The 13529-nt window shown below is 42.5% G+C and overlaps 1 protein-coding gene across 3 annotated transcripts in view; it reads left to right on the top strand.

Moving 5' to 3' along the window:
- grik2 (glutamate receptor, ionotropic, kainate 2) overlaps positions 1–13529 on the top strand; it is a 221194-nt gene that overhangs the window by 135383 nt on the left and 72282 nt on the right. For all 3 annotated transcript variants that reach the window (XM_062399698.1, XM_062399699.1, XM_062399700.1), the window contains exons 7-9: positions 1878–2021; positions 5710–5817; positions 11306–11419. In XM_062399698.1, the coding sequence (XP_062255682.1) occupies positions 1878–2021; positions 5710–5817; positions 11306–11419 (366 nt within the window). The remainder of the gene's footprint in view (positions 1–1877; positions 2022–5709; positions 5818–11305; positions 11420–13529) is intronic.

Raw genomic sequence — 13529 nt, 5'->3', positions numbered from 1 at the left:
CGCACGCACGCACGCACGCACGCACGCACGCACGCACGCACGCACGCACGCACGCACGCACGCACGCACGCACGCACGCACGCACGCACGCACGCACGCACGCACGCACGCACGCACGCACGCACGCACGCACGCACGCACGCACGCACGCACGCACGCACGCACGCACGCACGCACACACACACACACACACACACACACACACACACACACACACACACACACACACACACACACACACACACACACACACACACACACACACACACACACACACACACACACACACACACACACACACACACACACACACACACACACACACACACACACACACACACGTCAAATAGCCACTGAAGGATCTTCACAACGTTATTATAGGCAAACAGCCACTTATGCTGCAGTCTTATTCCAACGCTCAATCACGGCTCAAATAAGGAAAAACACAACAGGTTCAGGAGTGATTCCTTCTTTTCTCTTGCAGGACGATGCTTTCCAAAGCACAAGGCACCCTAGGACATGATTTCCATGCAACAACTGTGGAGAGCTGTTTTGATTGCTTTTCAATCAAGCGAGACAAACACTAATTAGATTTTTTTTTTGATGAACTGCAGAACTATGGACTTCTCTCGTGAAGCGTGGATGACTGGCACCTCTAGTTTCAGTGACACTCCTCTTTGGGCCGATTGTGTGCTGTCAGGACTTTATTATATTAATATATGGAGACAGTAAATTATTGTAGCACACAGTCAGGCTGGGGAAAAGGTGTCTGGGCATATCAAGCCTGAGAGCGTTTTAGAGGTTTATTTAATTCGCTTAACCTTGTCTCCTGTCAGGGTACTAAATAAGAACATTATTGACAAATGATAGCTTTTCATTTTATATGTTGTGCTTCCAGTATTACAGACATGGATTTCTTAAGCATTGACATACCACTATAGCATCCACTATACTGCGCATGTATTTAAATGTACACACTTTACTGTACGCACAAAGTGTCCTGGCTTGCTTTGAAGAGTTGGCTGCTGCTGTTTGTTCCGTAAAGTAGAGCTGAGTTTGTAATAAAGTATTACGTTATTATTATTTTAGCACAAGGAATTTACCTCCTATTAAGGGCTGTTGATTTTCAGAAGAAAAAGTATTTGAAGGAATTGCTCCATTTAAACCCAAGTAAATAATGATGAACCATTCACTCATCTTTATCGGGAACTTTATGACGTATATTTGTCACTACTGCAGTGCATGTTTAGCCTGTTTGGAATGGGCTGTTTTCTTGACCTGTGCTAATGCTCTGGAGCTACTTCACCTCGAACAGTTCTAAAATATATTGGCACTTTTTTTGTTGGTGTGCTGGACGTTATGTCCCGAGCTTTGTTTAAACAGTCTGGGATGCAGTGTGAAATTAGAAAAGTTTGTGTTCATCCCACCTGGTGGTCTTTGTTAGTTAGTAGATATACAGTGTCTGCAAATACATTATTATTATTTGGATTATAGGTTATATATGTTAGTTGCATATTTATGCAAATCTGCAAATGTTTGGTGTTATTCCTTTTTATTTTTAACTTTTAGATTTGTTACACTATTTTAGCACGCAGAATAAAATCAGGATTCCTGGTATAAGCTTGGCAGCCACTCGTCACAGGATAATATGTCAACAGTGAAATCATCAAATATGTATGGCCATTATGTCCACAGCATGACAAGATGTGGATCCACACATATGTGCTTTGATACGAGGCGTTGCGCGAGCCCTCATGGTGTTGATATCCCTATGATTCTGGACAGATTTCGTTCCTGCCAGGCCACAGTGATTAGTCGTGCACCGCATTCAATGTTAATAACGCTCTGTTCCTTCCCCCCCTGTGTTGCCTTTGCAGACGGACGCCGCGCTGATGTACGATGCTGTACACGTGGTGGCCGTGGCTGTGCAGCAGTCTCAGCAGATCACTGTCAGCTCGTTACAGTGCAACCGACACAAGCCTTGGCGCTTCGGGAACCGCTTCATGGCCCTCATCAAAGAGGTAGATGCTCCTGTACCTGCTCCCTACTCGGTCCCCCTTCCCGACATACACAGCACCTTCAAACAGGAAACACATGCTCACAGGAAGGCGGACAGCGACGGAATGCAAATGAGGCTCAGGCGGTCAGGAGGAAGGGAGTTATGCATAAATTGAAATGATTTATCTGTGTATTTATGTACATGGAAGTTGCTTTTCCCCATGTATATGTGCATAGATACTCCCCTGTGGAATCACTCATGTAGAGCCTACCTTCTGAATTTCCACATTATTCAGCCGTGCAGAACCATCAACACAACATTATCTAAATTTCGGTGTAATTACCCCACAGTTCGCTGCATTTGTGAAGCGGCGAGCGTTAATCCAGAGCGTTCTATCTGTGGAAACGCCGGATATTACGCCGTCTATTTTTAGGACTCTCTAAACTACTGTTCCCCTTTCAGTTTACAGAGATCATGAAAAGGCTGCAAAGAATTAAACCGCAGGGGTGGAGGATTGATAAGCCCCCACACAGATTGGGATGTAACTATATTAAGCAGACAGTTTTTCACCATGCAAATCTCATCTTTACTTCCCTGACCCTCTGCGCATTCCCCTCTCTTCGTTCCATCTCCTCTCCATCTGCTGCTTTGAGGCTTTCTTTGTCCTCTGACTTGAGGATCTCTAAGCCTATACAGTCACACAGGAGGATGCCAGTGTTTATGAGACAACACTGTTTAGCTCAGTGGCTACGTTGCAGAAAAGTCACTGGCGACACTTGTGCTAATCCAGAATGACGAGTCTCTACACAGGCTTCTGTGACACTATCTCTGAAATTCTCTCCCCCACAGGATCTTTACTGTACAGAGGAACTTATATGATAATGTCCCTTGACTGTGGTTGAAAAATGGAACGTGCATACATTTCCTCTAATTGCGATTGCACTGGAGCTTCAGTGAGAATATCCATGTGGCATGTGGAGAGTATGCTCAGTAGACAGCTAATTAGGCAAACCTAGCTACAACTAATGCAGCAATCCTGTAATAAATCCTACCTACATGACAGTTATAGTGCTCAGTTCTTTTTGTAACTTCTATACATATGTCTTCATTTAAATGCATAGTCACCGTGGATGGTGGTGTTTGTTCTAAACTGAACATTGTATCTTTCATGAAAGTATAAGAAAATCTATTTCCTTCTGAAAATGTTCAGCTCAATCAAGTTAAAGTGGAAAAGTAGCGATGTGAAGATGTCACCAGGTCCTTAATACAGTTGTACACATAAATGTCCTGAACAAGCCGGACATGTTGATGTTTGGACAGATGAAATCAGTTGAAGTTTGTGGCAGTAGGTAGCGATGGAATACGTCTGCGCATGAAATAATATAATAAATAAAGATTTTAAAAAGAGAGTGCATGCTTCAGCATCCAAACTAAATAAAGAACAGATGGTTGTGAAAATGCCAGCAAAGGAAAAATCCCAGTCAGCACAGACACCATCAGATCAGTCAACCCTTGGAAGACAATACATCTACAAGGACAGGCTGAATCCTGCCTTCAGCTGATGACATCACTTCTTTCCTGTATAAGAGCGATCTTAGAACGGGACACAAGTGATGGACAGAATACTCATCAGAGGACTACATCTAAAAGAACAGACTTCAAACTTTACAGTCAACAATATGAATTATATCCTAAGACCTGAGGTGAAAAACAAAGCAGGGTCTGCAACGAAAATAACAAGTTGTATACTCAACTCCATCTTCTGCATCTCTGGAAACAGACGCAGCTGTGCATACTTCTCTGTCAATTGAAACCCACTAGGCAAAGACGACGGAAAACAAGACTCCTCTGAGGATGGAGGAAGAACATGCAATGTCTCGGTCTCATTTTCCAAAGGACGCTGCATTGACTTCTCAGTCCATCCTAAAACTGTCTGCAGAGACTGCTGAAGACCTGTCTGTACTCAACAAGAAGCAGATAAAGATTAACTGGCATAAGAAAATAATAATCTCCTCAGACAGGAGTATATGACGAGACAAATATCAGATTATCATGCAGATGAGGCGGGCATGATGGTTCGACTTAGGACACTGAGGAGGTGCAAAGCTGAAGACAGACCTAAAGGTCAATGGCAGAGACAGAGCTGTCCATGCAGTCCTGTGCAGTCCTTTGTATCCGCTCTCACACCCTCTGATTTAAAATGTATGGTTAGACCAATACCTCCATCAAAGCCTGCGTCTCTTTGTTTTCAGCACTGGAGCCAGAGGATCACTGGTGTGTGCTAAACAGTAGGTGGCTGGAAACAAAAAGTCGGCAAAGAGATTTGAACTGTGAGTTGTTCAGGTCAGCCCCTTTAAAGTCAAGGTCACATTGTGGCTGTGATAAAATAGTATTTTCATAAAACGTAGATTTCCAAGGCACCACAAGGCACCATTCGCTGCACACAGAAACTCAACCATTCATTAGATAAAAGCTTTCAAATGTTTTGTAAAAATAAAATAAAAAAAACATGTTTGTCTTGCAGCTGTTCCATCACAGCATTTGTCCCTATGCAGTTTATACGTCATGCTACTGTTGCTCTCTGGGTCGAGTCAACAAACAGCTTTACCCATAAATGTTGGCCTAACAGTCGGCCATAGAACACATGGCAATCTTTTCTTTGCAATAACATGAGTTCCACCAGCTGTTTCATTGCGATTGGGAACTGTAGTGCCACAGGAGGCTCTGAGCGAAAAGAATCAAATCCTTTGTTTAATTTTCACCATGGTAGATGACCTCAAGGACAGAATGGCCCCCTCCTCATACTGAGTCAAGGAGCGTCATTGAGTGTGATAAACAATTTCTAAATTTCAGATCACTTGGTGGTGCTGAGAGAAATGTTATTTGATTCATCCAATGCAGACAATGAATGACCACAGTAAATTCTGCCAGTGACTTGATGGTGGGATACTTAAATCTGCAGAAGACACGAGTATCCATATAATATATTTCCAGTCCAAGTCCTTCTGACTTGGATTGACAGATTGACTGCACGCATTTACACAATGATAGGTCCCTTAAAACACTGGCCAATATTACCTGACACTCTTCTTCCCAGCCCAACCAACCCCCGGGAGGTCTTTGGTAATATAACCGTCCCGACTGGAGTCACATATCGTTGTGTCTGTGAACTGCACTGGTATCAATAGAGAGATATTCAGACACTGAGTCAAAGTAGTATGACAAATGCTTTCTAGCGCAGTCGACTGTGCTGAGTGAGTAACTTCCAGATCTGTGACTCCCACTCATCTGACTAAAGGCCCTGAAGTTCCCAGGCTTCCCGAGCAGCACTGTGATGATTTTCAGTGCCTGAGAAAAAGCCTCTCCCGCTCTAAGCCACTTTCATGCTACATTGTATCCTATCACAACCCTAAATATCTGTAAAGATTGGGTAATTGCCCTCCCACTGTTACAAATGCAGCCACAGTAAGTGTAGGCACCTTGATGGCAGGGAAGACTGTACAAACAGAAACAGAGCGTGAAAGAGAGGAGCGATGGATGGAGACATGGAGTGTGCCATCACTCTTTGACTGCTTTGCCTCAAACGGTGTCACCAAATGCATATTGGAAAGTGGAGATGTTGATGCTGATGCTCTAATGTATCATCCTCTCTCTCTCGCTCTCTCCCTCTCTCTTTCCCTCTCCCTCTCTCGTCTCTCTCTCGTCTCTAGGCTCACTGGGATGGCCTGACTGGGAGAATCAATTTCAACCGGACCAATGGCTTGAGGACAGATTTTGACCTCGATGTCATCAGTCTAAAGGAGGAGGGGCTTGAGAAGGTTGTGTCTTTAATGTGTGTGCATGTTTGTGTGTTTTGCACTTATGTGCCCACCTGCCATGCCAATGTGATGATTTAATAAAACCCACAAAAGTACACACACAAACAAATCTGCCGCTATATATTATGAGTGGGTGTACTTGCACGTCATCAATAGTGTTTATATTTCTGGCAGCCATATTGAAGTCCTGACTGTTTAATTTGTATTTAAAAGAAACAAGGGGAGTGTGTTAATTTGTGAGCTTTAGAGGTGAGAATATATGCCTGTGTAAACTTGACCAAGTCAGACTAACCCTGCACTGTCCCAACATTGATCTTCTCATCATACTCTGGCAAGGAGAAACATTTTGAACAGTCAATTTAACTTAGTTTTAGCATCAGATGTTGAATAACTACATGAGCATGACATCTCTCTTCCTCACTTACACATCATTATTGCCTAATGGCTAAGATTGATAACAATATTTGTAGATGTTAAATGGTATTGACTTCAACCTGAAAGAAACTGTGAAATTTGGAGACTGACGTGGTTGTTGTTTAAGGTCTGAAACGAATGATAGTTGTGATGCAACTACAAAGCATCAATGAGAGCAATGTTCTGTCGTTAAAATAAAATGGGATCCATCCGTTCAAGGAGTACATGAGGCTCAAACTGGCATGTGGTGGTACAGAGTAGAACGCTGAGCAAGCCGGGTGTCAAGTTAAGAACACAGAGTAAAGTAACTTGATGCATGCCATGTGACTTCACCTCAGAGGTACACACAGGAGTTCCCTGAGCCAGTGGGCCGGGCTACATGTAAAATTTAAATGATGGAAATTTGAATTTGTGAAAAAGTTAGGCTAAGTCTGACTTTTGACAGAAACAGAAACACACTTTCAGTTTGCTCACATGGGACAAATAAAGGCTGAATTGATAGTAGTATCTTGGCTTCATTGGGTCACAACCAAACATGGACATGAGACACAATTCAGTCATATATTCATATTTGACAAATACTTGCAGGTCAACGTGAACGAGTTCATTTAAACTGTTTCCTCACTAGGGCTTTAGTGGTGTGCACTCCCATCTGATAGTCCACATATGCTATTCATGAAGTGCTCCGACTTAATGCGAGGGGATATTCGGCCTCAGATTTGTTTTTGTGTGAATTGACAGATGGAAGGGTACAGACGTTAGAGCCAGCTACTGTAGCAAGCAGCACCCACTCCAGCTCTGTACGTCCGTGTGACAAATCAGACTGATTTCAAAGCTTGCCAGGAACTCAAGCTGTTTTTCTTATTTTACTCGGAACTCGCATTTTTTCCTCCCTCTCGTCTCTGTGCGGAATAAGGGCAGATGTGGAGGACAGGCCTGTGATTTTCCAGGATAAAAAAAAGATGAAAGTCACTGACAGTTATAGGGCATTTATACTGAACACAGTGGAAATGAAAAACGAGGGACTCTGGTGAAGGTCTGTGATTTTGAGAGGATAAATGATCGAGGAAGGTTAGAAAGAATAATAGATCTGTGAGTTTGAGGGCTGATTGGAGCCACAGTGAAGGTTGCAAAACGTCGGGATGTTATCACAGTGACACAATGATCATTAGGAAGAATTTAAAATAATGCTGCAAGTCACCTCGAAGGAATGTGCTCTGCCTGCACTTGATTGGACGCCTCAATGCTTTGCCAGATGATGATATTTGTATGCCCTCTAGTACCTGTGCTTCATTTGCAGAAGCTCTATGCATCTGTGACACTTTAAACTGGTTTTATTGAGAAGCAATAGCGGTCAAGCTACAGAGCAGTGGTTGGCAATCCACTTGGTTTTTCGCCAGTTAGTACCCACCTGATTGGCCAGTGAGAGTCCAAAGTAATGATTTCCCTTGGGACACAGATGTCCTCAAACCTAGAGGTCGAGTCCCTTGTCCCGGTGCCTGTGTTTTTAGTGCTCTGAAATAGAGGAGCCATGATACTCACAACACCAGCTTCCCTGTGAATGATTCCGGCTTGCATGTCCTCAAGACCTTTTCCTCTTCCTCAAAGACAAGGCGATCAACTGATGCTCTACTCTTACTCAATCAGAGAAATGCCTTGACCTCATCCAGAAGTGCACAGAGGCGCACCATCACTTTGTCTTTGCTTAAACAGCGTACACCATTTTGTAACAGCAAGTCATCGTGGGTGGCCTCATCTGAATCAGACGCAAGTTGTCGGAAATGGCAAAGCCGGTTTCTAGACGTAACCCTGGCAAAATCAATGACACGCATCACTTCATCCATACCTCCCTTTAGCTCATCACTTAGCCCGGTGCAAAGGACAGTCTGGTGGATGAGGCAATGCATTCTTCAATCTGCACACCAGACCTCTGAGCTTTCCCATCAGAGCAGGATTAGGTTAACCTTCTCAAATGACAATGAATGCAGCCTAAACAGCTCTTGCACTTCTGTTAATATAATGTCCCCCAGTGGTGTGCCCCTCTAATAAAATAAGAGTGAGCAGCGCTGTCTACAATTAATTTCCATCTTAATATCTAACATAGATGCACATCTGGCCAACATCTGTGCTGTCTGTGTTCTTGATGGCTTGGGAAAATTAATTGGCTTGACTGGGACCACTGATAAGAACTCCATGCACAGCATCTGACAGAGCTTCTCTGCAGCGAGTAGCGTACCTCGCAGAAAGGGGCAGCTGTTCATCTTCCTAGAAAAAAACGGTCGGACTAAGGCCCAGTTTCCTCTCCATTAAAATTTGAATGCCCAGTTTTCAATGTCGACCTGATTAACACATCTTCTCCTGGCTTGCTAGCTTGACATAAGCCTTAAGCTAACCTCAGTCTGCTTACAACATCCCAAAAAAGTTGCATTGTTTTGTATAAGGAAGGACCTCTAATGCCAAGGAATAATTATGTAAATAATTACGCTTATTAGATTAAGGAACTTTGTGTACGCTTTGTTTTTTTTATATCTCTTCATATCGGGCATGATACAACCGTGGTTTCTTGGTTTGCAAGAGAGAGATTTTGTTTTTGATTTGTTCTGATGATATGGTTTTGCTTTTTGCCACACTAGCCCAAATCTCCTAGAGTACAAATTCCATATGAATAAGCATTTCAAAGAAAAAAAAATATCAGGGCCTACCTTTAATAACTTCAGAATGCACCATGGCCTGTCATGGTATTTAGCTCAGTGCACTCACAGCCTATACATAGTTGCATTTATAGATTATATCTTTTCCTCGGAACAGCATCTCGACAGTCTTCAGCAGTTAATTTGAGATTCATGAGATTATCAGTGGAGATAGAACCTGCTACCACCGGTGATAGAAATAATATTCTCACATGCAACTGCTTACACTTCAGAATCCTCACTGGAGCCTGCCTTTCAGCAGCTCCTGACCTCTGTCCCGGGTGCTGGGTGCTGTGTGTGCCGGCACCTCCATGAATAATTTACCCTATTAATATAAAAACCTTCAGAAGCCCTCCAGCCTCATGAAGCCTGAATTACAAAGTTGATTTGCAATTATAAAGCCTATCTCAAGCCCTCACGCAGGGTATCAGAGGAGCCCTGAGGAGCCGTGGTTGGTGCAGGTTGAAGTGTTTGTGGTCCCTTCTAGTGATGCTTAGGGCAGGGGGCTTGGATAGGTGGGGTTTGCTTTGGTGAAAAGAGAGGAGCTGAAAGAAGACAGGTTAAGCCTTGAGGAAATATCTGATAGCCTCGCCATTCTCCTCTACCTCCTTTCTTCCTAAGCGTGCCCCCTTCCTCTAGGCCATGGGGCCAATCCACATCCTAGATCATCTGTAACATTATTCCCTGCGGTAACCAAGAGGAAAGTGCCCCCTGATGGTGTTAAGGGTTCACATCACTGTCATCCGTCTCCTAGGGGTGCTTCGCATTATTCTCTTTACGTGTCCAGAGTAGACGTCTGAGCACATCTTCCATGATGATACAATTACAGAAAAGCCTCACTAATACTGGGAGATCCTCAAAACATCCTCTACTCTCAAAACAGCCGGAGTACTTTAGGTGGTGATTCAATAAGATGTTGAAAACATTCTATGGAATTCTGTTGTATGATGACATAACAGCATCATATCATTTCTGCTGAATTATCAACTGCCATTCATGTTAATGTCAGATTCTGACAAGAGAAAAGACTGAAGTTTACTATACTCACTGTCATGATTATGAAACAAGTCTGAGACTTTTAATCTGAGATCAAAAATATTCCCCTCACCGTCACTCCACCAGCATACTGAAGCTTTGAGTCAAAGCAGGTTGGGTTCATGAATTCAAGCAGTTGGCTCCAGATTGTGACTCCACCATCTGCAGCCTCAGCAGAAATCCAGATCCATGAGACCAGGTTATTTTTTTCCAGTCTCCAACTGCCCAGTGTTGGTGAGACTGTGTCACTGTGGCCTCAGTTTCCGGCTCTTGTCTGAAAGGAGTGAAACCTGATGTGGTTTTCTACTGTTGTCGAACCATCTACTCCAGAGTTCATTTTGAGAAGCTTATTTGTGCACCACAGTTGGAAAGTGTGGTTACCTGAGTTACTGCAGCTCCAACCGGTCTGGCAACCTTCTCCATTCTGATGTTCAATGTGAACATTAACTGAAGCTGAACTGTACCTCATCACGTTGTGCATTGTGCTCCTGCCCCATGATCAGATGTTTGGATGAATTAGCAGGTGTACAGGTGGTCCTTAAAATGTACTTAGAGTTTCCTATAGACTCCACTCAAATTGGAGAACTTTGGTTTTCAAAATTTCAGACCATCAGCAATACTGGTTGCAGTGTGTCCTTCATAGGGGAAGAGAGGAAAGTGGAATTTCGAAGTTTGGAGACCAGAGTTAGTTTTGCATTAGAACCCTATTGTAAAGCCATGTCTTTGCATTACCCAAACCAATATACGTTCACTAAAGTCCACCAGTTGTTTCAGTTGCAATTATTTACCATAATTACCATATACAGGTATTAAAAAAAGTTAGGAACTTTGGATAAATCATTGATACAAACTGAATGTTTGGTTTGGTCTCACAGTGTTGTACAATATGTTGGTCTTCTCTATTTTCTATCTGTGGATAAATGCCAAAAATGTGTTAAGGGTAATCATAAATCACAGAAGCTTGCAGAGGCACTGATACATAATCCTCCTTAATCCTCCATAATCCTCCCAAATCTTGTCATTGCATTTAATGTTGACTTTCTTTGAAATTTTTTGAAGGACAATTAAACTTCCATTTAAAAAATACAAATTATTGATTACTTTGGTTATTGGTCTTTTTAAATAAAATCCTTTGATTACCTTTAGTGCTTAATATGAGTTGCTCTGCCTAAATATGAGGTAGTTGTAAAGAAACTAGTTGTGTTATGGCTGTCTGCATTTTTGGTCTGTTCTTGGTTCTGTTTGTCTTAATGTCCGACTTGTGATGGACTGGCAAAGTATTCCGGGTGTAACCTGGCCTCTCAACACAAAGGATATGAAACATAGCTAATGAGTGTTTGGCTTTGCAGATTGGTACCTGGGATCCTCCAAGTGGTCTCAACATGACCGACAACCAGAAGGGGAAGACAACCAACGTGTCCGATTCCCTTTCCAATCGATCCCTGATCATCTCCACCATACTGGTAATGTGTTTTACTATTGATCTTTCTGAACAATTGCTGAATCCATTGTAGCAACACTCTCCATGGCTCAATTTTCTTTGTCTATTCCTGTCTGGCAGCTTTTATTAAGTCAAATGTTGTACTCTGTGAGAATAATGGCAACCAACACCACACTAAGTGGGTAAAAAAATCCAACTCAAAGGTTCACTTACTAGTTGTGTTGAGTTTTCAACTGCATCTCACAGCTATGGTTTTCAATGTTTTTTGATTTTTTTAAGCCAAATGAAAAGCTAAAGATGGCTCTGCTCACTGCCATTTGCCTCTTTGGTATCAAATATGGCCACTGAATACAGCCAAGGAGAACAGGTGCATAATGTTTATTAATTCAATGTATTGATATCCAATTTGGGGCCGATATTTGATCAGGTGATTAGTGACACTACAAGACTTTCAGCCATGTTTGTCAATCACAGACAAGTTTTGCTAGTTAAGTCTAACTCATCACCTAGTCTGATCAGATTTCCAATTTGCCAGAGTCAGCAACAACTCCAGCCAATCAGAGCGCAGGATGGGGTGGCGAAAGTTCACGTAGGGGTGAGGGGTACCCTGATGGGGACCAGTCAGCGGTTTCTCCTGGTCAAATATTGTATAGTGTAAGACCCCCCCTGGAGGCAGTTGGTGATGAGGCATGTACTCATAACGACTACAAGACTCCTGATCACATGTCAGTAAGCCATGTAGTGACACAGCAGTTTGCTGGTCTGGAAAGTTGCGTAATGTGTTCTCGGCCTCAGTGTATTGCATTGAAGAGTAAAACATATGGTGCCATCCAATTTTTTGTTTTAGTCATATCAGTTCAGCAGTTCAGAGAATAGTAGAATAATATCTGATCTGCACTAGAGAAACATATTGAATCTCGACATTTCCATTACATTGGTGTAAAATTCGCACTGACCCAGTTGATAAATATAAACCCACTCTGTGCACTTCACTAATGTTATCTAACAGGATTTCGGGGAATGGTGAAGTCTGTAGAAGAACGACCGTTACCTTTTCGCTGGTGTTTTTGGCTGACAATGTGTTTATTAATGTTGCAGCCTTAAATGTCTGTTCAAAGCCAAATCAAATTGTAATGGTGCTTTATGCGGGGACCAATTATAGAAGGCTGGAACAGCTCTCAGCCATAACAGACTCCCTCCAAAGATGTCATTATTTTTAAGCTCTTCCTCTTTCGTCAGTGCTTTGCCTGAAATGCCCTCTTTTTTAAGAGCTCTTTCTGGGGCTGCTGCTCACCGACTCGGTTGAAGAAGAGCCCCCCAAAGCACTGCAGTCCCAAACTGCCAGTGGACTTCAGCACTGTGCAGGACTACGACTTGGTGGGGCAAATTAACTGATTGATTGTCCGATAAGTTGTTCTGGTTTATAGCTCTGCTTCCATCAAGCTCGCATCAAGTAAGTTCATTGGGCTTATTGTGTTATTGTCTCTCTATCATTGATGCTAAAAAACACCAAATTCGAACATAACTACATGTTTGATTGGAATCTGTGTATTAACAATTTATTTGGCTGAAATAACATTGGCACCCTGTCCACACTTAAGGACTGCACATTAGACATCTATATATATATATATGTATATATATATATGTATATATAATCCTTATCTGGCAAAGTAAACACATTTAAACAAAATTAATACCCAGAGTCTACTTAGTAGTTTTGTTTGTTCACTTACACACGTGCCAGTCTGGCTTCAGATCAGATTGCCTTTTCCTTTTCAACCTTCAGTGCTCTTTTGTATGATCATATTCATGCATACACTCCTCAAAAACATTATGTACATGTATATATGTTTGTTTTCTCCATATGAGAGGAGTGACAGTAGAGAGGAAACTTGCAGCATCGAGCCAGAAACAGGCATTTATGATTCTGTTATTTAGGAGTCAAGCGTAAAAATATCTTCATCTTGTAAATGGAGGTTTGTCATTATTTATCTCTTGCCTCCTTCCCTGATGCACGTGCTGTGAAGTGATTCGATTGCAGTTATTAGCGAAGACTCTCCATGGCTGTAATTGCCATATCAGGGCTGAGTCATGGGGAGATGTGTGATGGTTGTGAGCAGCACGGAAAC

The sequence above is a fragment of the Platichthys flesus genome, chromosome 11 (genome assembly GCF_949316205.1).
Source record: "Platichthys flesus chromosome 11, fPlaFle2.1, whole genome shotgun sequence".
Taxonomy (NCBI): domain Eukaryota; kingdom Metazoa; phylum Chordata; class Actinopteri; order Pleuronectiformes; family Pleuronectidae; genus Platichthys; species Platichthys flesus.
The sequence above is the reverse complement of the archived record's forward strand: the minus strand, read 5'-3'. Positions and strand labels throughout refer to the sequence as shown.